This window comes from Alexandromys fortis, unplaced genomic scaffold (genome assembly GCF_014885135.2).
Source record: "Alexandromys fortis isolate MF-2015 unplaced genomic scaffold, M_Fortis_MF-2015_v1.1 scaffold_61, whole genome shotgun sequence".
NCBI classification, from domain to species: Eukaryota; Metazoa; Chordata; class Mammalia; order Rodentia; family Cricetidae; genus Alexandromys; species Alexandromys fortis.
The window spans coordinates 8,328,900-8,353,802 of record NW_026067962.1 but is presented as its reverse complement, the minus strand read 5'-3'; the positions used below and the strand labels follow the sequence as shown (position 1 = coordinate 8,353,802).

Below are 24,903 nucleotides of genomic sequence, written 5' to 3'. Positions count from 1 at the left end.
CGGCCATAGTGACCCAGCCACAGAGGAAGCAAGATGTGACTGCCTCACAGAATAAGGTACTGAGCCACGTGGCTAACATAGACAAGCATAATGGGCTAATGTAAGTTATAAGAATTAGTAAATAAGAAGCCTGAGCTAATAGCCCAATCATTTTATAACTAATGTAGACCTCTGTGTGATTTCCTTGGGACTTAACAACTGTGGAAACCAGGCAGGACAGAAAACTCAGTCAACACTTGCCCAGTCATATCTCCCTTCAGCATGGTCTTGGTTCTTCTAGGCCACAGTGATTTATAATAAACATGAATTCCCCTTTTGGAACACTACAGTGACTTCCCTAGCTCTGAGGGTCAAGACCAACTCAATGAGCCTGCTCTATTTCATAGTTTCATGCTGCAAACCTTCAGATCAAATCTCAAGTCAGCAGTCAATCCAGTTCAATCTGCTGCTCCTGTCCTCAGAGGCCAGTCTCCCCCTTCCCCTTCCCTCCCTTTAAGTCCCCTTCCCCTAATTAAAATCCCTCCACGTGAACTCTGTCTCATGGTGTCTTCTTTCTCTCTCGTGCCACTTTTTTCTAAATTACAATAGTGAGTGCAGGCAAAGCACTCATATACATAAATTAGATAAATCTAAAACTTTTAATTAAAAAAACAAATGGATTTTTATTGGGATCATCTATGGAACTTTAGAAATTACAAAGAAAGACAAGAAAAAAAATTTCATCAGTAAGAGTATATGATATCATAAAAGAAATACAGAAAGCTCAACATTCTGTTTACATTAGAATATGTATTTGAGTATATATTTTTCATGAAAATTTTAATTTTCTTTACTTCACATGGTATACATTTGAGAAGAACCATATCTTATAATATGGGGAATTGGTGAGATGGCTCCGTCAGTAAATTGCCTGCCATGAGGACCCGAGTTTGGATGGCCAGCGCCCACTGAAAGCCATGCACTATGGTGTCCACCTGTAATCTATACCTGGTGATGCTGGCCAGCCAGTCTAGCTAATTAGTAGCTCTAGGTTCTCTGAAAGAGCCTGTGTCAAAAACCAAGCTAAGAGTAATAGAGGAAGACATCCAAACACCAACCTACAGCCTCCACATGCATCAACACCTACATGAAAACAACACATGCACACATGCATCCCAATACCACACATTCCAAGTATTTTAATAAAAAAATCCTAAGATAGCACAAGGTCATTTTTAAAAATGAGAAAATATTAAATTTCACATGAAGTATTTTTTATTTGGTTATAGACATTTGTAGATTATGTTAATGTCTAGCCTGTGATTTTATAGGTCTTAAAATCACAGGTACAATTATTTTATCCATTTATTAAATTATGAGTAACTAGAAGTCTAATTTTAAAGAGGCAAAATGTACAATTTAAGAACTTTACCCAGTGGGGACTAACATTTCTCATAGGCTTCTCTCATTGGTAAGGAACTAAGTTCTCTGTCTGAGCCACTGCTGCCTCCATAAGGAATGGGCTGGTCTCACATGGTCAGAGACTCAACGATGGTGCCTCCTATGCCACACTACACAACATCACACCTGCTCCTTAACAATTCTTTCAAAATACATGTCAGAAATGAACACTCTGGAAAAATTCTCAACTGCTGCCGCTTTCTCCAGTGCGCAGCGACCTTGGTCCCAGAGCACAGAGGACACAGCACACACTCTGCACAGCTGTAAAGCCTAGAGGCTATGTGTACCTTTGGTGACAGGATTGGGAGGAAGGCATGGACACTGTCATCTTATAACTCTGGAATGATCACATACAAATAATAAAAAATAAATAAATGTCATTGGCATTCCAAAAAGACATTTGGACTATGTGTGTATAGTCTATACAGCTTGCCATTGGATAAGATTAATTCTTTCCTCATCTACACAGTGTAAAGAAATGAAAAAAATGCAACGGAAAGGTTAACATTTATGAGTTAAACAATTATTTTATAGAGTCCTCAGTCATCTGATATCAATACTTTGGAACCTTTATTGACCAGTTCATCCATTATATGCCAAAGTTTATTCCTATTCTGCTATATGAAAAGTGCTCATTTAAAATGTGCACAGAACAAAAAACCAATAACCCAATACAAAATATTTAAAATTATCATCAAATGTCAGGGCTGGATAGTCATAAATGTGTACTCAGCTACTGTTTATCACACATCTCCTGTCAATCCTGTAGTTTTAGTTAACAGGAAGAGCAGAGGAAGGCCTCTAAATAACAGAGTGCAGAATGAAAGGAATTCAAGTTCTAGCTACTCAGCCGCAGTAACAAAGCGCCATGGCCCTGAGCATCTCTCTAAGATCCCACTGCACAGGCGTCTGCTGCTCTCAGCAGATCTAAGCCAGAGCATCCTACAAAGCGCCAATTGGCCTTTCGCCTCCCATCTCTTATTGATCAAAGACACTTTCCATTGAAGCTAGGAAAGCCTCACACAGACCTGTGAGACCAAGGACAAAACCAGAGCCGAGACTCACTATGAATCCATTCTTTAACCTCTAAGTGCCAGACGCTGTTGCAGGGTTTTGTATTTGTTTTTTGTTTGTTTGTTTTTTTTTTCCTTTTCAGTCAGCTGAGAACACAAGTGAAAAATAAGGAAGTTTTCACTACACATTCTTATTACAATTGTTGTTACATGTTTGCTGTTAGCACTACAGGTGCTAATTTTAATTTCCACACATGACCTCATGTTCCAGGCTGCTATCAAAGTAAGGTATGCTGAAAGCATTGTATGAAATACCTCAGGTATTACATTTAAGTGTATATGAGATGCAAAAAGTTCTGTGCTTAGAAATGAGTCTCATTTCAAGATATCCCAGCATGTATATGTACATATTACTAAGTCCGCAGTACTCAGATCATGTATCTGTACATATTACAAAGTCTACAGTACTCAGAACATGTATACATGCTACAAAGTCTACAGTAGTCAGATCATGTATCTGTATATTTTACACAGTCCGCAGTACTCAGAACATGTGGACATGCTACAAAGTCTGCAGTACCCAGGACATGTATATGTACACATTATGAAGTCTGCAGACAGAACATGTCTGGTACCCAGCCTTCCAAGGAATATTCAACTTGTCCAAGGCCTACTAAACACAACAAAGAAACAAACACAGTCACTGGAGTGATAGGTACTCTGTCCAGGTAAAACACTAACTGTGTAGACTGTAGCTTCTTAAACTGATTCTACAAGCTTAGGGCATTTTAAATGATTATGGTGATAAAATAGTGCATATTATTATAATTAACATATTATATATCTATTACACATACATATATCAAATATTTACTGATAGTTCATAAAGAAGTTTATTCTTAAAATACTTAGCATATGAATATTATAACTTTTAAAAATTAAGTCAAAATTTTACACTAATGAGAAGGATATTCTTGTTTACTTTTATTTTTAGGAATTAAATTTAATTAAGATTTACCAAGAATTAATTTTTTGCTGAGTGATAGTCGTCCATGCTTTTCATCCCAGCACTTAGAAGGCAGAGGCAGGTAGATCTCTGTGAGTTCAGGGCTAGCCTGGTCAACAGAGTTCCAGGCCAGCCAGGAACACACATAGAGAAACCCGGTCTCAAAAACCAAACCAAACCACAACAAAAAGAATTAAATCCTGGTTGAATGATTGATACTAAAAGACAACATTTTCAGAGTTCATTGATGCTGTGATTTTGTCAATGATGAGAATATTGCTTCAAATAGATATAAAATGGCAGAAGTATGTTTAGAACAACTTCAAATATTTTAGAAGTGCTAACTCCAAGTAAAAATTCACATAGTAAATTTAAAATGCTACTCAAGTAGCAAATCAAGGAGCAATTTTTAAAAATCAAACATTCTAATGTAATCCAATCCAAAGATTAGCTAATTTGATCTTTATAGGCTAAGAATGACAGTAAGAAAAATCAACATCTTTGTTTTCTGTAATTAAACCATTATGTTTCTATATATATGTACGGTAAAATGAAGATATTCATGACATAACAGTCTTGATTCTGAGTCAAGGTGCTCCACACATTTGTTGTTGGTATGTGCTGTGATGACGTGTGTAGTTCCAAATGTGTATATTGTGTGTTGAACCACACTATGCCACACAGACAAGAGACATCAGAGACGACGACTCCAGAATGCATCTGACTTTGAACCAAGCTGTGCTGCTCCCGCTCAGTGACCTCCCACTGCTCTCACATTCAGCTCCATCCAAGAGGAAGTCAGAATGACCTTTATCTATCCTTTCCTGGACTGTTGTTTAAAGTGCCTCTACTGAGCACAGGGTCATGGGGTGTGTGATGGGGCAGGTGCAATGTTATGTATGCAGTGCTGATGGGGCCAGAAGAGTGTGTCCTATGCTCTGGAATTTGAGTTACAGATGGTTGTGAGGTGGCGGTGTAAACTGAACTCAGGTCCTCTGAACCTGAGCAACAAGCAAGTCCTCATAACCACTGAGCCATCTCTCCTGCCTCCTAACTCTTCTTCAGGTAGACTATGCTCCCTCCTATCCAGCAATAGATTATCACACCTCAGTGAGGTGGGAGGCTCTGCAGAGCTTTCCTGGTTATCCCAATACCACACAGTCCCCACACAAACACCAACAGGTCATAGTATACGTTCTTCACAACCCTTTCAAAGAACCTTGTTCATATCATCACAAGGTTATTTTCTCTTTGCGTCATTATTTTGTTGTTACACCATCTGGAGTTAGGGACCACAACTGTCCCGTTGCACCACTGCCCAGGTTAAGTGCCTCCATCTGTAAAGTACATTTTGCATCTTCCTTATTGAAAATTGGATAAGGTATTTTAGATTTCATAATTTTAGCATTTGAATGGAGTATACATAATGGAGTATCTTGGAGGACAGGATCTAAATCTAAATGCAATATATTTTATATTTAACATATACCTTAATATATGTTGCATGATAACAATTTTATAAATACATAAAACAAAGTTTCAAATGTGGGATTTTCCCACTGTGTCACTATGACGGTGCTCAAAGTTGTCCTGATTTGGAGCATTTTAGATCTCAGGTCCCCAGAGTAGGAAGACAACTGTACTGGAGGCAAAGGGTGTGAGAAACCCGTCAGGAGCCCTAGGCATGGCCTGTCAGACTAATTTATAGAGCTGTTGCTTCATAACAAAAACCTTGCCTCAAAAAAACCAAAAAAAAAAAAAGGAAAGAAAAAAGAGTTACAATCACTTTTTAATTACCTTTTTTATTACTGATGATGATGAAATGGAATGAAGTAATGATCTCATACCTGTATGTAGATATGATTTTGAACTAAAGCATGTAACAATAGAGGTTTATCCCTTCTAAATGTTCATAAATATCCAAGAATGGCAATGTTCACCCAAATTTTAGGAATAAGTCAAAAGAAAATCTTACAGTGAGATCCATCAGAAATAAAATCAGACAGTCCATTGCTGCTTATGTCGATTATGTCTTTAGTGACGTCTCTTCTGGACGAGTTTTGGCTAATACCCTTCATGACATGGATAATGACGTCACTTCTGGACGAGTCATGGCTAATACCCTTCATGACATGGACAATGATCTGATAGCACCGTTCCTCAGTGTAGTTCAGATACAGCAGAAAAGAATTTCACACTGGCTTATGAAGTTATTATAAAGAAAGTTGAGTTGATTAAAATCAGGCCCAAACAAACATGTTCAAGTCCCTATCTGTGAGCAGAAACTGCTACAGCTAAAAACAGACTATCAAGAGAACTGTCGCAGAAGTTCATGGAAACCAAGGCAAACAAATTCCAAAGGCAGGCCATGTCTGAATGTTCTCTTACTTTCTCCACTGGATTTACACACTTACTTTTCCCTCATGAAATATTATTTTTTTTATAGTAACAAAGAAAGAAAAGGAAGGAAGGAAGGAAGGAAGGAAGGAAGGAAGGAAGGAAGGAAGGAAGGAAGGAAGGAAGGAAGGAAGGGGGGAAAGGAAGGAGGTAGGTAGGGAGGGAGGGAAGGAAGGAGGGAAAGAAAAAGGGAAGGAAGAAAATGTGTCACTCAAATGTTAAAGAGAAACATTTGGCAGAGAGACAATTAGAAATACATTCATGTTCTGAGTTCTAACTTAGTCAATGAATCAGTGAACAGGTTAAGTCATACAATTTGAAGCATATTGTGGCTGTGGATGCCTTTCAGCACTGGCTTCTTGGCTTTCAAGGCCTTCACTTTAGCTTCGGCTTTGGGAGGGGCAGAAGCTTCCTTCTTCTAGTGCTGAAAGGCTTCCACAGCCACAAAAAGAAGATCCGTACATCACCCACCTTTCGGTGGCCCAAGAACCTGCGGTTATGAAGGCAGCCTAAATACCCCTGGAAGAGCGCGCTCAGGAGGAACAAGCTTGACCACTATGCCATCATCAAATTCCCCCCGACCACCAAGTCAGCCATGAAGAAGATAGAAGACCACACACTTGTGTTCATTGTGGACTTCAAGGCCAACAAGCACCAGATCAAACAGGTTGTGAAGAAACTCTACGACATCGATGTGGCCAAAGTCAACACCCTCATAAGGCCCGACGGAGAGAAGAAGGACTATGTTCGGTTGGCTCCTGATCATGATGCTCTGGATGTTGCTAACAAGATCGGAATCATCTAAACTGAGCCCAGCCGGCTAATTCTAAATATACACTTTTTCACCATTAAAAAAAAAAAACAAAAACAATTTGAAGCATATTATAAATTGCTGCTTGGATTTTATAATCTTCAATATGTATTTATTTTTACCAATTTTTAAGTGTTAAAAATGAGGCTCAGGGATTAATTCATTATCTAAATAATGAAAAAAATTTCATCATGGTTTATATTGTTTAAATTAATTTTTAAAATACCCCGATTAGAAATTGTTACAAAAGTAAAAAACCCTTTATTGAATTAAGTACAACATATTTTGGGTATATCTTTGATAATATGGACTGACTGCATTTTTAAATATAAAGTTGATTCCACTGTAATTACTACTTCTCCTAGAGAAATAGCTCCTTAGCCTGGCACACAAGAACAAACTCATGACTATTAAAAACGCAACACAAAGAATGATTTATTCTCTCAATACAATGCCATATATTGCTGTATTACAATGAAAAGAAAAAGGAATACATCTAAGTTTAAGAAGGAACCAAAACCATCTGCTGTGGATATGAAATTCATCTAGTTCTCATGATAAGCATGGGAAATAAGAGAGATATTAGAAGAATTCAATGGCTGTGATCACAGAAAAGTAATACACTGTTTCTATATTATGGCTAGTGAAAATCATGTCAAAGACTAAGCATTAGAAATACATTTATGAGAATAAAGACAGAAGGTTATTGAATGCTAAGAATGACAAAATTGGGGCTTTTATGTTAATGATTACCATCCATGGCTAATCAATTACCAAATCTTTGTAGCAGATCCTGGATTTCTTCTTAATACATAGCACAGAGAGCCAATATGAATCACTGAAGTTTGGATTTAACCTATTTATTACTCCTGCTCTCAGTGACATTGTTCAAGATGCTCGAGAGTGAAATCTTATCAGCTAGCGAACATACACCACTGCTACGACTAGTCATGCAGAGAATGGCTTTCAAAAACATGCAAAAATATGAAGCATATTAAAAGGGAAAATGAAAAATATTACATCACATAATGATATGATTTAGACAGATGAACGAAATTAAATGCCATTGCCATCTTCAGTCTAGAATGGTTTTGATATGATGATTAACAAGCCATCCTCTTTCAGGGTAAGTCATCACTGCAAATAATATGAAATTAAAGCAATGGTTCCCCTAAATGGAGCATACCAAAAATTAAAGATCATTATAGTGCTAAGAGATTATAAATTTATGGCCTGCTTGAATAACATGTTTCATTCAAGGCTACCCTGGAAAACAATCAGATCCTGTTTCAAAATAAACAGTAGAAAGTAGTTTGGGATTTAACTAAAGGAAAGAGCATTTGTCTAGCACATGGGAGGCTTAGGTTTAACCCCCAGGATTGGTGGTGGGAGAAGGACACAGCATATTACAGATGGTTCACAAATTATTAAAATAATATAATAATTTATATTACTTAAGTCTTACTGCCATAGATGCCTAATAGAGAAAACCCTAAGAGCAGCTACTGTAGAGAATGTGAAGAAATGTTTGATACATAAAATACTTTAAAATCTCAGAAAAAAATTGCAAATTTTCTCAAACTATAAGAGCAAGACCTTTTATGATTTTAGACTTAGAGCTTGATTTATCTCTTGCTTGTCTAAACTTAAATGTTTGTTAGGGTTTACAAATTTCTACAATGTGACTTGGTACATATTTACAGAAAGTTAGGCAGAAGTATAGAGGTATGGCTTAGTCACAGTCATCTTAGTTACTAGGAAAATAGCATCCTCCCTGACATTTTTAAAGAGTAAATGCAATTGTTGAACAATATTAAAACAGTGCTGCAGAGGTGAGTTTGGTGTAATTCTGTGTTTTACAACCTCCCCACAATGTGGAATCAACACTTGTAACACAGGACCAAGTCAAAGTTCGTGTCATGAGAGATTTTAGTCATACGTGCAGCACAATAAAGAAACCAGCAGCAAGTAATGGCTGCTGCACCTAGGTGTGACAGCCGACCCCCAGCTTACACAGTGTGGCACACTGCTTCCTGCAGCTAAAACCTGCACACACCAGCTGTCTACATCATTTTCCTCCTGCCCGCTTAACCACATCTGAGACATGGCACAGATTCTTCAACAGCTCTCAAGGTGCGCTACGTTCCATATTAAAGGTCACTCTCGGCTACAAACAGTTAAAACCAAAATCTAGGGGCAGCAGAGGTGGCTCAGGGGTCAAGAGCTTTACTGCTTTTATAGAGTTCCCAGCACAAATGGTGGCTCATAAACACTTGTAATTCAGCCCCAGGGGACTGGACACCCTCTTCTTACATGTAAAATAAAATTAAAAAAAAAACTTTAAAAAGTAAAATAAAACCATAATCAGTAAAGTGGGAGGACCAGGCCACTACACAAAATTCAGAGATAAGTTTTCTAAAATTTCCTTTGGAATAATCATAAATATTTTACCCTTGGCCAACTTCACAGCTAAGAATTATTGTTATAGCCGGATGTGGTGGCTCACCCCTTTAATTCCAGCACTCAGGAGGCAGAAGCAGGTTGTTTTCTACGAGTTTGAGGCTAACCTGGTCTACATAGCAAGGTCCTGGACAGCTGGGGTTACAGAGACCCTGTCTCAAACAAATAAGAACAAGAAAACAGCAATAGGAAGGAAAGACTTATTCTTACAGAATTATGCTAGTCCATGATTTTAGAAAATGACAGCAACACATGAAACCACTTTCTGACTTCAGGGTAGGCCATGTCAGGCTATTGACAATTACAATAAAGCAAATGCTAACTATGAAGTTAAACCATTTTCTAATTAAGGACTTACCTCTAGTAAGGGATGAATCAAGTGTTTCTGGAAAACTGTCAAGGAAGGTTTTCACACAAAATGTAAAAAGCAACACATAGACTTTATGAAAGGAATCGACTGTATTATTACAGAAAAATGTGTTAGTTTTGCAGGGTTGTGGTAACAACAGTGAAACTTTCTCTAACAACTCCTTACCTGTGTATACAGTTTTTGCTCTCCAAATACAACATGCCAGCAGCGACATCCAAGGAAAACCTCACTAGCTGCTTGAGCTTCAGTTCATCCTTTCTCTTCCTCAGAAAGGACAGGAAATCACCTCCTGGAGAAATTGATGAAGAGAGACGAGATGAATTGTGACAAGAGTCATATGCCACATTTATTAGGAGGCTTGATAGCATGAGAAGCTTTTGTCCCAGTTTCTTATGTGAGGACAAAAGAAATGTGGAAACATCACATCCTGGGAAGCAGGCGCCATCACTCCTCTAGACACATCAAGTACCTTAAGTGTCTCAGTCAGGAACCACCAAACACATAAACACAGTCAAAGACAAACTTACCCTTTGCCACTGTGTGCACTGATTTATTTTATTGACATTTTAAAAGAAATTTTATCTGATACAATAACCAAAAAGCCTAAACAAAAACTCAAATGATATTAATTTCTAGATTCAGGGACCTCTAAAACCTAAAACTTTAAAAACTAAGCCATGTTGTGAAACATTGCTTTACACTGTGTGAGTATATGCCTCAGTGATTGGTTTAATAAAGAAGCAGACTGGCCAATAGCTGGACAGGATAAGGTTAGGTGTGAGAATGCTGGGAGGAAGAAGGGCAGGCAGATGCAGAGAGAGAGAGAGAGAGAGAGAGAGAGAGAGAGAGAGAGAGAGAGAGAGAGAGAGAGAGAGAGAGAAGCAAGATGGGCATGCTGTAATGAGAAAAGGTACCAAGCCACAGGGCAAGCATAGATAAGAAATATGGGTTAATTTAAATGTAAGAGTTAGCTAGTATCAAGCCTGAGTATTTATAATTAATATTAAGGCTCCGAGTAGTTACTTGGGAGCAGCTTGGGGGACAGAAACTTCCACCAACAAATGGCATTCTGACATGGGGCAGGAATTTCCACCTAAGACCTGAAAAAGCTTCAAATAGGAATCTAAAAACACAAAAATGGAGTCAAACTCAGTTTCTTGGTGTTACCAAGGTAGGTGCTGTTTGCTAGCAGCATGCAGAGGTGCAGCTCTTTTAAGAGACAGCTTCTTGGCTCACTGCTAGCCACAAAAAACAGGTGGCTATTTTAAGAAGACCTGCTACCAAATGCTTAAATAATGTTTATGAGCAGTGGGAGAAACACTACTTTGTGGCTACAAGGAACCCAACATTTCCCAAGAGTTGGGGTAGTAAATGTGGCTTTTGTTGGTACCTGTGTAATGAAGCTCAGCTCTCAGAGAACCAAGCAGGTCAGAGCTAGCAACCAAAACAGAGGTCCTAGCCATGCCTCTTACCAGTATAAAGGCTCACAGGTTCAGAAAAAGATTACAGATAAGTAGTAAAGTCAGATTCAGAACAACAACAAAAATGGGCCACAGTGTGTTTAAAAATAAATAAAAGATCTGGTAGGTTTGGGAGAAAGAAGAGAAAGAGTATATACAGTCTTAGGTTAAAAAATATAGTTTTAAAATAATAAAATCCTTGCAAAAGTAACAGAATAAAAAAAAGAAGCCACATAAAGACAGAAAATACAGAGTCTGGATTCTGTATGCTATTGTGCTGTCTTTAGATTTTCTGATTGCTAATGAAGGAATGACAGCTGCTAAGAGACACCGAATTATGAAAACTGCTGGATTAAAATACGTCTTGACTTCAAAATGTAAGTCAAAAGATATATTACTTTGGAGAAGAAGTTATGCTTTTATTTTCACAGGAAATGAGATTTGTGGATTTTGTAAATTTTTTCAAAGTTAAAGATGATCAGGTTTGATCAAGGAAGACACCCTGAAATACTGGCTACAGCCATAAAGAAATTAACCTAGAAAAACTACAAAACAAGTAATACATATTTTACCTGCTGAAATATAAAACAAAAAAGCATCTTTGGCTGACTTGTGTATAACACACCGTCTATACTTATTTTAATACTGATATGGATGTCACCTTTATGTATTTTAAGGTTAAGTATTTTAAGAACAAGGGTACAAGACATTAATAATAATGGATCATCTAGGTGATCCAGTAGCGCCAACATGAGGCAACTACGTCCACAAAAAAACTGAGAAAACTTAAAAAGAAATTCTAAATACAAAAGAACAAAGTTAAGCACAGCTTCTTAGTACCTGCATTTTTTCAGATAGGCTCTGTTTGCTGGCAGGAGCACCTTTATGAAAAGACTTACTGACACAGCATAAGAAACAGCAGCTTCCTGGTTTGGGCAGCATAAACTTTGGCTCTTGTAGGAGGTCAAGCACTTGAAAGGGATTTGTGGGCAGCATGCTTCAAATTACTTGGTGGAAGCATGGTCAACTGGTTACCAGAGTTGAGGTGGTGAGGACAGCTCCCACCCAGAAGTCTCAGAGGCAGTGAATGGACCTCCAACATGTTGTACTGGGCAGAGTTGAAAGGCAAAGAAAGCAGCCTTAGTCCTAACCATGCCATTTAGCATTTTAAGAAGCAGTCCTGGCCAGAAAAGGATTACAGATATTCAATAAAGACAGATCCAGATGGAATTGACCTCTAAATGGGTCACAGTGTTAGATAAATGCACACTGGCTTGACAGAAAGAAGAAAAAGAGTACTGGCAGTTATGATATACAGAGAGTCATAGGTTAAAGGGGTAAAGATAATAAAATAAATATTAAATTTGTAGGAAAAGTAATAGAGTGAAAAAATAAGTCACTTAAAGATAGAATATACACAGAGAATCTGGATTATGTATATTATTGTGTTTTCTTTGAATTTTTTTGACTGTGAATGAGCTAAGAACAAAGAGACATTTCATTGTATGGGCTGCTAAACTGAAACAACATATATATTTTAAAGGTATCTTAACTTAAAAATTTGGGTCTAAGGATGTGCTGCATTGGAAAAGAGGTTCTGCTTTTGTTTCCACAGAAGATAAGAACCTGCAAATTTCTTCCAGGCTAATGTGCTTTGATGAACCAAGACCTCCTCTAAGATCTCCTTGAACCCCCAAAATTACTTTGCCTAACAAAACAGTTTGGAGAAAACTATGCCTAAATTCCCAAAGTGATTGTTTATAAATGTTTGTTTACATTTAAAGGGGGATATGCTATAGAGATGAACATTTTGAATTGGTATGGATCTTGGTATACTGATACAAATTTAAGATCAATTTTGTTACATGTATTTCTGCATTGTGTTTGTATTGTGTTTGTGCAGCTTATTTAAAATTGAAATGTATAATTAGGAAATACAGGTTAATAGATAGTCATCTATACTAGTCAAGCTTATAGCCATGTTAGCTAAGTTTTCTAGATGCACAGGGATATATTTCAGATGGATAGTTATTCTTCAAATCTTTCAAAGATCAACAGAATATGGCATTTAAAATGTTTTAAGAACTCAGGACTTTTCATGACAATGAGACACATCTGCTCTTGGCAGCACCAATCTACTTCAAGAAGATCATGGATATCGAAGAGGCTCCTTATAAAGTTTGTTAGCCATTTGGGCAAGAAACTCCTCTTTCCTGAACTGCTTGATGTTATTCTATATGAACTGGACATGCAGGACCCACAGAAAAATGACTGCTAACTTGATTAAAGGCAAGACCATCTTTCAGGGTTCTTGCTTCATGAAAAGAGTCTGCTAGACATTCTGCAGGACACAGAAGAAAGCAACTGATGGACTTTGCCTGTATAGGGCAGAACAGATCTTCAAATTTCCTGTTTCAAGGAAAAGTCTACTGGATACTGTGGGCCTATAGGCTGAAGATTGGATACTCCAGTGCTGCACTGGAACTTTCGGTGACTGTCCAGGAAGCAAAATGTCTGCCAATTCTAGAGTTTTAGGAAGTTGCTTACAATTGCACTTTCTGTTAATTTAGGTAATAGTATATCTTTCTGGGATCTTTGATGAAGTTAAAGAACAGATAGTTATTGTTACTCATTTCCTTAGTTATGATGAAATATAGATTAGACATAAAACTTTAGACTCACAAAGACAGAATAAATGATAAAGTATTTTCCTTAATTTGCCAAATATAAATGAACGATAACTGTATTGTTGTATGTAATCTTGCTATGTTAAAGTTAAAGCCTTCCTTTATATTTGTACAGAGAAGGAGAAATGGTGTGGGAAGTCCTTCTGTATATGTGTTGCTTTTATTGGCTAAAGAATAAAGCTACTTAGGCCTACATTAGGGCAGAATAGGGTAAAGTGGGAATTCCAAGCAGACAGAGGATGAAAGAAGGTGGAGTCAGGGAGACGCCACGTAACCTCCAAAGGAGACTGACATCAAGAAACCTTACAGGTAAAACACAAGCCTCGTGGTAAAATATAAAATAATAGAAGTGGATTAATTTAAAGTGTAAGAGTTAGTTATTATGAAGCCTAAGCTAAAAGGCTAAGCAGTGCTGAGATTAATACAGTTTCTGTGTGATTATTCTGGACCAGGGTGACCAGGAAATGAACAAGCAGGCGCTGCCTATAATCCAGTATCCAGAACAGCTGCAAAGCACTGACTGAGATGATCCAGGCTCACAGAATACTCCAGCCAAGACCTAACAATCTGATTTTCTAAATGTTCCCCAAACGATACTAGTACCCATGAACAACAGGAAGTTATCTAAAGAACAATGCCCACATTTCCAAAATATTGGCTATAAATGTTTGTTATTACTTAAGAGGGACTGGTTATAAGTTGTTATTGATAATGTTCAAAAAAACTAAACAAAGGAGATTATATCTCAAGGATTTCATTTGGAAAAAAAGGAGGGATATAGAAATGACAAGATAAAACAGTAGATTATTGAATCTACTTTTAAACCAAAAAAAAAAAACCAACCACTAGTCCTAAATATTTCACATTGGTATGTATTTTAGTATAGTGATACAAATTTACAGTTAATTTTGTTATACTGTCTGGGTATTTCTACTCTTGTTTAGGGTATTGTGTTTATCCAACTCATTTAAAAATACAATATATAATTAAATACAAATGAATAGTCATCTATAATAGTCACACTTAGTTATATTAGGTGTGTTTCCAAGGTTATACACAGATATATTTAGATATATAGATGGTCTTCAAATACTTCAAAGACAGAACATGACATTTAATATGCTTAATAACCTAAGGCTTTTCATGACAATAAGACACCTATTCTGCTGTACCAATTTACTTCAGAGACGATAATGGGCACTGAAGAAACTTCATATGAGTTTGCTTTCCTTATGGCAAAAACTAGCTATTCAGGCAAAAAAATCTACCCTTGCCTCAATTGCTGACAGTACACTGTTCAAATTGGACCAGGACAACACAAAAGAAAGTGACTGTGAGACTTTGCTAAGGCAAGGTAGGACTTGTCTTTCAAAATTCCCTGTTTCTTGAAAAAGTCTGTCAGAATCCCAGGCCTGCTGGCCAAAGTTGGATGCCCTAATGTTACAAAAGAGCTTTGAGTGACTGTCCAGGCAGCCAGATGCCCCTGTTATTAAGTAACATTTCACCCTTCTGGGGTCGACAGAATTGAAGACTAGAATAGTCATAGTTAAGTTTTCCCTAATTATGATGAAAGGTAAATTATGTATAAAACTTTAGAGTCATAAGGATAAGATAGATAATAGAATATTTCTCTAATTTGCCAAATACAAAAGGACTAGATATTTTAACTGTAATTCTTACTTGGTAACTGTTTTTGTTGTATATAATTTTACTATGTTAAAATAAAACCTTCCTTTTCAATTAGACAAAAGGGGGGAAATGCTGTGGAATAACCCTTTACACTGTGTGGATATATGTCATTGTGATTAATTTAATAAAAGGCTGACTGGCCAATAGCTGAACAAGATAATGTTCGGAGGAAGAGACAAACAGAATGCTGGGAGGAAGAAGGGTGGAATATGCAGCCGTGAGCAGATGCAGAGAGAAGATAAGCATGCCACAATAAGAAAAGGTGTCAAGCCATATGGCAAAGCATAGATAAGAAGTATGGGTTAATTTAACTATAAGAGTTAGCTAGTAACAAGCATGAGCTATTGGCTGAGCATTTGTAATTAATATTAAGCTTCTTAGAGGTTACTTTAGAAGGGCTGGTGGGACAGAAACTTCTGCCAACATCATGTCTGTAAGAACAGGCATACACATACACACAGATGTGCACACACACACGCACACACACACGCACACACACATATATATGCACACATGCTTACACATACACAGCAGGCTCCGATTCTGACATGACTTTGTTATTCACATACTATGCATGTTTTCATATCAAGCAGATCCCAGTGATCCTTCTGGCTATTGGCCCAGCCTCCAACAGCTGAGCCATGTCTCCAGCCTCCACTGATGTCTTAGTAAAGCTTTTTAACCATCACAGTCTAAGACAAACATACTATGATCCAAATAGCAATTTAAAACTTAAAATCAATCTTATTTTACAAGTTAGAAAAGAGTTAAAGTGTTTTAACAATATATTTCCCTTATCTCAATAAATCTCAAATCTTTGAAATATGATAGTTTATAATCAAATTTTTCTTTTAAATATTTAGTCAGAGCTGCAGAACCGCATTTGCTGAAGCAGAGCCAGGTTATCTCTTTCCTCTTCTCCTTCCGCTCCACCTGACAAGTCGTTACCCTGTAGACAAACCTGCCAAATGCCAGGCAAACGCTCAGGCCCCACTCATTCTCAAGAGTTGGCTAATATCTGTGGGTTCATCTTTTCTCTCTCTCTTTTCTTTCTCCTTTTTGTGAGGATTGTTTATAGTTTATGACAATAAGCAGAACGTAAACTATGTTTGAACATATGATCTTGAAAACAACCATTCGCTTCCTCTCAGGCCTCTGTATTTAAGTCTAAACTGTAAGGAAGGATTACTCCCTGGTTGCCCTTTCCTGGACCCCCTTCACGCTCTGCTAAAGATTTAGATTTCCTTAAATAGAAAAACACTACAAGAGAAGAGTTAATGTTTTTTTTCTTTGATGTGAACAACTGGAAAATAAACACCCACCTAAATCTCCTTAAAATTCCCCCTTTCTTATCTTAGTCACAAATTAAGTGTTACACATGTTTTGTGGGCCACTTAGAAATCAACAGTCTTTTTGTCTTTTAAAAAATAAACTTAAAAGGTAGATAATTCACCTTTTTTTGTTCATTTTAAAGATTTGTTTGTATTATTTTAAGAATATATATTATTGTATATATTGCATAGCCACAGGCTATACAAATATCAAGTAAGATGAAGGGTTTGGTTTGCTCAGCGGTGGAGAGGAATCCCACTTTGTCACTCTGTTAGGGTTAAGCACAGGGTCAGGGAGGAGCTGGGCACCATCTAGGGAGAATCTATTATCTGAGATTGAGCTGTAGAGACTGAGAACTGGGAACCACAAGAGAGGAGTCTTAGTTTTACCTGTGTCAGTGCCAGAACCAGAGACTCCTAGGAGGAAGCTGAGGAACATGAGTGGAACAGAGATTAACATTGAAGCTTAAAAGTACAGGCTGTGGGAGGCTCTACTCAGCCTCCAAATGACATATTACAGCAAAGATGTCAACACAATAAAGCAAAGAACCCATATTAGAAGCTGTAACAGAAAAACACCAACATACAAAGGTAAATAAGTCAAAATAACCTCTCTCATTCATACTCTAAATACAATACATCCATTTATTTCAATCCCTGAAAGTAACAGAGAAGGATAAACAGCACAAAGACTTCTCAAAAAAGTCATATGGAAGCCTACTATTTAGCTGGGGGCTTCACACCAGCTCCTGGCATGAGCTCTCTCCCCTGGGAGCTGCCTCAGTCCAAACTCCACCCCTGAGAATGCCAGCCAAATGGTGACCCTTCCCCAGGAGGGTCAAGACCATGCCCACAGGCTATTTAAACTGCCCCTCAGAGAATGAACATATGGTCTCAGGGTTCTGCGTGGTCCCCCCCTTCTCTCTCTTTCTCTATCCATGTTTTCCCAGGGGCTACCCAGAAGTATTGTCATCTATTAAACATGGGCATCTTTTAATTCGATCTGATTTGGTTTGACTGGGGTTATTTGTGTCAGTGGAGAGGTATGTTGGCCAGAAGAAAATACTTAACACCTACTACTGTAAAATTTTCCTAAAATATACCTATATACATACATAAAAACAATTAAAACAGAGTTATTATGTAACAGGACAACATCATCTATACTAGACACCAGACACTAACAAATAAAAAGCACATATCTGAAGGTGATGAATGCAGGAAGGTGGCTAGGAGCAGGGAGAAGAGATGTCAAGGGATGGGAGAGGGAGAGGAAAAGTAATACAGGATCTGTGACAAAAGAGAAGAGATATTTAAGAGGTAGATATGGGATGAAAAGGAGAGAGGCAAGAAGGATGGGGGCCAGTTGTGGGAGGGTGATGAATTACAGCTGCGGAAAATGATGAGCATGCATGAAAATGCCCCAAAGAAACCTACTACTTGATATGTTAACTAGGGAGAGAAAGAGGAGGGGGAGGGCTGGAGAGATGGCTCAGCAGCAGATACTCTTCCAGAGGACCTGGGTTAAATCCCCAGAACCGAAATGAAGTTCACAACTCCAGTTCCAGGGGATCCAACACCCTCACAGAAATAAACTCAGGAAAAACACCAATGCACAGGAAAAGAAAGAAAGAGAGAGGGAAGGAAGGAGGGAAGGAAGGAAGAGAAAGAAAGAGAGAAAAAAGAAATAGAAAAGAGCACTCAAAAGAAAAATAGAGCCCTGAATTAGAAAGTAAACTGCCACGGAGCAGACCATGGTACTGAAGTTAGGGTAATCATAAAGCAGTTCAGTCTTGGGCCATATAATTCTTTCCTTGCACACTACTTACTTCTGCTAGTAAATAAGGAACCTGACACTTGCACAGTTTTTAGCTTTTACTGTGAGGTTAGTACAGTATGTAGAGTTGCTTTATTATTTTCATTGAGTACAGAGTTCCAAAACCCTTTTAGATTTTGTGACATATACACACAATATTCATACATGTATCATGATATATGTATATGATAGTGTACAGGGTGTGACATGTGTGTACATGTATTTACATATTTATACCTGAGTGCACATGGCATAGAGTACCACATTCTAGTAGTATACTGCATGTGATATATGTGTATACACGTATTTACATATTTACATCTGAATGTGCATGGCATAGAGTAACCACATTTTATGGATGGAGATGACAAATGTGTGTACATGTATTTACATATTTATATCTGAATGCACATGGCACAGAGGACCATACTTTATGGATGCAGCAAACATCTTGTGCTCAAAGTGGGCAAAAGAGGGTAAATAACTTCCATTTTACAGTTCTGTCATAGAAGGCTTGTGACTGCACTGCACAGTAAAGCAAGAGAGGATTATCTTCTTGAACTGGACAGTGATAATGAACTTATAAGAATAATTAATGAGTTTTCAACAGCAATGTTGTCTTACTCTGGAGGGACCATGGCATGAAGAAATGGATGGATACTGAAATCACACTGTCTAGGTTTCATTAACCCATACAGCCTTGAGTACTCTATATTCTCTCTAAACTTTTACAAAATAGGCATCTAATACCATCTATTAATGAAAAAGAACTTACAGCAGCAAGCATGTCCTAGGATGCAGAACATACTAATAGTGGCTTACATTGTTTTCAAAAAGGATCATGGAGCCACAGCAGCTGTACTGTGGGTCATGCATTTCCTCATTCACTGACATGTCCTTTCATGAACCATGCCATCCTGTTTTAGATGGAATTAACCTCATCTTCAGCCATGATGGCAGTCTTAGACTGTAACCCATCCACTGATGTTTGTGCATCTTCCGAAGTGACTGACTAGTCCAGAGATTGGAGCACAGGTTCATCCATCCCACTGAGAATCCACACTGTGCTTAGAAGACAGAAACTGTTTTTGTTTTTGTTTTATTTCTAAAGAACTATCAGAAGTTTCAATAAAGTAATGCATAATCCAAAACTTTAGGATAAAACATCTGGCATCTAAAATGTGTCACAGGAGCCAGGTGTATCAGCACACACGTGATTTTCACAGACAAAAGATAAGAATTAAGTATGAGACCCAACAGGGACACACAGTGACAGACTGTCTTGAAAAGGGAAGGGAAGTAGGAGAGAGAAGGGAAGAGGTGGGAAGGGAAGGCATGGAGAAGAGGAGTAGAGAAGGGAGGGGAAAAGAAGTGAAAGGAAGAAGGGGAGAAGATAGGAGGGGAGGGAGGGGAAGGGAAAAAAGGAAGGGAAGTAGGGGAGTGATGTGGGAAGTCCTTCTGTCTGTGTATTGCTTTCATTGGTTAATGAATGAAGAAACTGCCTTGGCTTGTTGATAGGGGAAAACTAAACTGAATGCTGGGAGAAAGAAGGACAGACAGACACCAGAACTTTAGCAGGTAAGCCACAGTCACATGGCGATACAGATGAACAGAAATGGGTTAAGTTAATATGTAAGAGTTAGCCAATAAGAAGCTAGAGCTAATGAGCCAAGCACTGATTTAATTAATACAGTTTCCCTGCGATTATTCAGGGCTAATCGGCTGGGAACAAACTAGCAGCATCCTTACTACAAATTGTGCTTGGTCAACAGAATGGTGCTCAATGTGTGGACAGCTGTATTCACATAAAACCTGTGAGAACTTGGGAAGTAATTCTAGACACAAAATAACATTATTAAGCATGGCTTCTTGATAACAGTACTTTCTCAGGTGGGCTCTGCTTGCTAGAGGCAAGCACTCTCATTTAAGAGAGGCTTCCTGACTCAGCTTTTGCTGCAAAACCTTCCAGCTCTTTTAAGAGGTCCTGCCATGAAACAATTTAATGATGTTGATGAAAAGCTGACTGCATACATTTTGTGGCAGCAGGGACCCTGAAACGCCATAAAGTTGTGGCAATAAACATGGCTCCAATCAGTACCTCCAACATGAGCCTGGAATCTCAGAGAAAGCTAAGAAATGGGGTGGATCCAGCCATCAAAGTCACGGCTTTAATCCTTGCCATATTGCTTAGCAAATTAAAAACTCACGTGGTCAGAAAAAGAGAGATATAAAGTAAAGAGAGATTCAAAGATGAGAAACACCTCTAAATGGTTTACAGTGTGTTAAAGATATATGTTGGCTTGGGAGAGAAAAGAAAAAAAAAGGAAAAAGTCCTTAAAATAAAACAGACAGTAGTTGGGTGGTATGGCACATACCTTTAATCCCAATGCTTGGGAGACAGAGGTAGGCAGACCTCAGTGAGTTCAAGGTGTGATACTGCACACCTTTAAACCCAGCACTTGGGAGGCAGTGGCAGGTAGATCTCTGTGAGTTCAAGGACAGCCTGGTTTACAGAGTGAGTTCTAGGACAGCCAAAGATACACAGAGAAACTCTGTCTCAAAAAGCCAAAAAAGGGGGCTGGAGAGATGGCTCAGAGGTTAAGATCATTGCCTGCTCTTCCAAAGGTCCTGAGTTCAATTCCCAGCAACTACATGGTGGCTCACAACCATCTGTAATGAGGTCTGGTGCCCTCTTCTGGCCTGCAGGCATACACACAAACAGAATAGTATATACATAATAAATAAATTAATTAATTAAAAAATAAAAATAAGAGTTTAAAATAAAGCCACATAAAGATGAAAAATACAGAGTCTGGATACTGTGTGTTATTATGTTCTCTTTGAATTGTTTGAATGCTAAGGAAGGAGCAACAGCTGCTAAAATATATTTGTTTATAAATGCTGCTGAATTAATCCAAGATAGATATTTTGAAAATACCTTGACATCAAAATTGAAGTCAAAAGGCATGTTACTTTGGAGAAGAGGTTTATTTTTGTTTCCACAGGAAATGAGGGGTTGTGTATTCATTCCGGGTTAAGCAAAATCGGGTTTAATCAAGGAAGACCCCCTGAGAAATCTCCAATAGGAGTGGATGGCCCAGATGTCTGAGTTTTATATCTAGAACAGATTCAAGATTGCTTCCTGAGGTAATCAAGTATCTCAAGATACTCCAGTCAGGACTTGATCATAATTCAAAGTTTTATCTAGGTCCCCTTAAGATTATCAGTACCCCCAAATAGCAGAAAGTAGCCTGGAAAACTATGCTCACATTCCCAAAAAATTGGACTATGGATAATTTCGTTTGTTTAGAATACTGATTACAAGTTTTTATGGATAATGGTCAGGAGAAAAGCTAAACAATGGATATTAGATTCAGAGTTTATTTTTTAAAGGGGGGAAGTGCTGTGGGGCAATAGTCTTTTATCTTGTCACTTGTATTATTTTTAATAACATACCGATTGACCAGTAGCCAGGCAGGAAGTACAGGAGGGGCAATGGCAACCAGGCAGGAAGTTTAGGTGAGTTGACCAGGCAGGAAATAGAGGCGGGGCAATGAGAACATGAGAATGCTGGGAAGAGGGAAGTACAGTCTGTAGTGGTAACCCAGACTCAGAGGAAGCAAGATGTGACTGCCTTGCCGAAAAGGCACCTAGCCACATAGCTAACACAGACAAGAATTGTGGAATAATATAAGTTATAAGAATTAATAAGAAGCCTGAGATACTAGGCCATTCAGTTTATAATTAATGTAGACGTCTGTTTAATTTCTTTGGGAATTAACAACTGTGGGAACTGGGCAGGACAGAAAATTCAATCAACAGCAGAGGGGAGGGAAGGGAGGGGAGGAGAGAAGAGGGAGGGAGAGAAAAGAGGGAAGGGAAGCGTAAAACTAAAGAAAAAAAGAGAAAAAGGAAAGGAAAGGAGAGGAAAGAAAAGCAAATAAAAGACCATCCAACCATGCCACCAACCACAATTCAGAGTGCATTGAAGAAAGAGACTTTCTGACAAACTGAAGTCATCAGATCACATACTGCCTAAGAATCTCCCTGTCCCCTACAGATTTTGCAATAAAGGGATCTAAAAAATAGAGTTCTATAGTTCTGTACTATTAACTTAAAGGTGTTTAATGGGTACAATGACTTCATATTAGAAGGGTTATTTGACAATTAATGACAAAACATTCAACGCTTTGGACAAATAGAGCACTCAATCAAACAACTGCACATAGAAAACACAAGGCTAGCATTTTCAGCATTATTCACAAGTATTTATAACACTCCATGACACAAAACTTGGATCTTACTGTTTTTCTGTTTGATGGAGCTCTGAGAAACTGACCATAATTAACCTAAACTCAGATCCTGTCAACAAGAATAACTTATCAGCCAGGCATGGTGGCATACACGGTTAACAACAGCAGAGACAGGCAGATCTCTGTGAATTCGAGGCCAGTCTGGTCTACAAAGAGGGTTTCAGGACAGCAAAGCTATACAGAGAAACCCTGTCTCAAACCCCTCACCCCAAAAGAATGACTTAATTTGTAATTGGAGAAAAAGGATTATCAAGGTGAGGCATTACCACTAATGACTACTCAGGGAATCACAGAGAGATCTTAATTTTTTATCTGCAATTAACTTCAATGATTATTACAGTTAATAGGTCAAATTCCAGGACAGTTAGGGATACACAGAGAAACTATGCCTTGAAAACTGAAACAAAATAAAATCATTACTCAAGGCAAATATTAAATTGCAGAAGTATTTTGGAGGCTCTAATTAAGTGTGTGTGTGTGTGTGTGTGTGTGTGTGTGTGTGTGTGTGTGTATAGGTCAGAGGTTGACATGTGGTGCTTTCCTCTGTTGCTTCCTACCTTATTTTTGGAGGGAGTCTCCCCAACCCTGGAGCTTGCTGGTTCAGATAGACTGCCTTGCCAATGAGTTCCCAGCATCTACCCGTCTCTTTGTCCCCACTGTTGGGTCATGGCATGCACAAATATGTCCACCTTTTCACATGGGTGTTAGGGATCTGTACTCAGATGTTCATGGTTGCCCACTCTACCCACTGAGTCATCTTCTATCTCCTAGAATTCATTTTAAACATTTTTTTCTTTAACCATCAATGATAGAAGCATGGATTTTTATCAAAAATAAGGAAAATCTAAACTGTAAGCATAAACTGTGAATGCTAATTCAAACCTGACTTCATGGATCACAGAATAAACAGGTGTTACAAGTGGACCATGAGGATGGGACCAGTGAACCCAATGAAGGACATGGTTGTGTGCGGTGGTTTGAAGAAAAATGACCCCCAAAGGGAATGGCACAATTAGGAGGTGTGGCCTTGTTGGAGCTATGTGGTCTTGTTGGAGGAAGTGTGTCACTGTGGGGGTGGGCTCTGAGGTCTCATATATGCTCAAGCTATGCCTAGTGCCTCAGACCACTTCCTGTTGCCTGCAAGATGTAGGATTCTCAGCTACTACTCCAGCACCATGTCTGCCTGCATGCCTCCAAGCCCCACCATGATGATAATGAACTGACCATCTGAACTGTACATGAGCCACCCTAAAGAAATGTTTTCCTTTATAAGAGCTGTAGTCTTGTTGTCTCTTCACAGCAACAGAAACCTAACTAAGACAGTGTGGCTCAGGAGGGTGAGGCCATGAACACACTGAAGGCCATGTGCCTGTGCAGAGAGAAGGCTTAGCTGGGAGTGTGCACTGGCTGTGAAGTGAGGTGATCACAAGTTATCCTATGAACTATCCCTAGGAGTGCAGTAAAATGCTACATCTGCAGAAGCTCAGCGTAAAAATAGGTCTGTTTGTGGAAAAGGAAGATTATAAACTGAAAATCCAAAAGGTGAGTTCATGGACCTAGCAGATTTCCTGGTTGCATTTTCTTCTGTTTGAAAGATTTACTGAACAGCTTGTTACAGACAATGGAAGTGAGCTCTGAAGAGCAGATCTGAGTATGTGGGCCTCTCTGGTAAGACGTAGTCTTTAAATGAGGTTCCTAAAAGGCTCAGTTTTACTAGGACTGCAGAATAGCAGGAGCCTATCTCATTTGCAGATCAGCTGAGAACATACCCTGACAGTACTTATGAGGCCGAGCCTATGAGATTAGATGAGCACATTTCCCAGGATTTTTGAGCTACTGATTCAAGAGACAGCTACAGTTTTGAGAGGCATGACATAAACAGCCAGGAGAGACCCCTTAGTCAACTGTCACAGCCCTCAGAATGGCAGGTGATCCTTTGGAGGTAATCCACGGCAGCCTAGTTATGCTCCCAACCAGTGCATTGGATTTACTTGACTTATATCTTCAGGTAGTAATTCTGATATTACTGACATTCTTTTTTTTCTCCAATATTTATTTATTTATTTATTTATTTATTTATTTATTTATTTATTCATTTATTAAAGATTTC

At 38.4% G+C, this 24,903-nt stretch overlaps 1 protein-coding gene across 4 annotated transcripts in view; it reads right to left on the bottom strand.

Moving 5' to 3' along the window:
* The window catches only part of Fer (FER tyrosine kinase), a 310,511-nt gene that overhangs the window by 64,109 nt on the left and 221,499 nt on the right, over positions 1 to 24,903 (bottom strand). For all 4 annotated transcript variants that reach the window (XM_050153485.1, XM_050153482.1, XM_050153483.1 and 1 more), the window contains one exon: positions 9,663 to 9,786. In XM_050153485.1, coding sequence (XP_050009442.1) covers positions 9,663 to 9,786 — 124 coding nt within the window. The remainder of the gene's footprint in view (positions 1 to 9,662; positions 9,787 to 24,903) is intronic.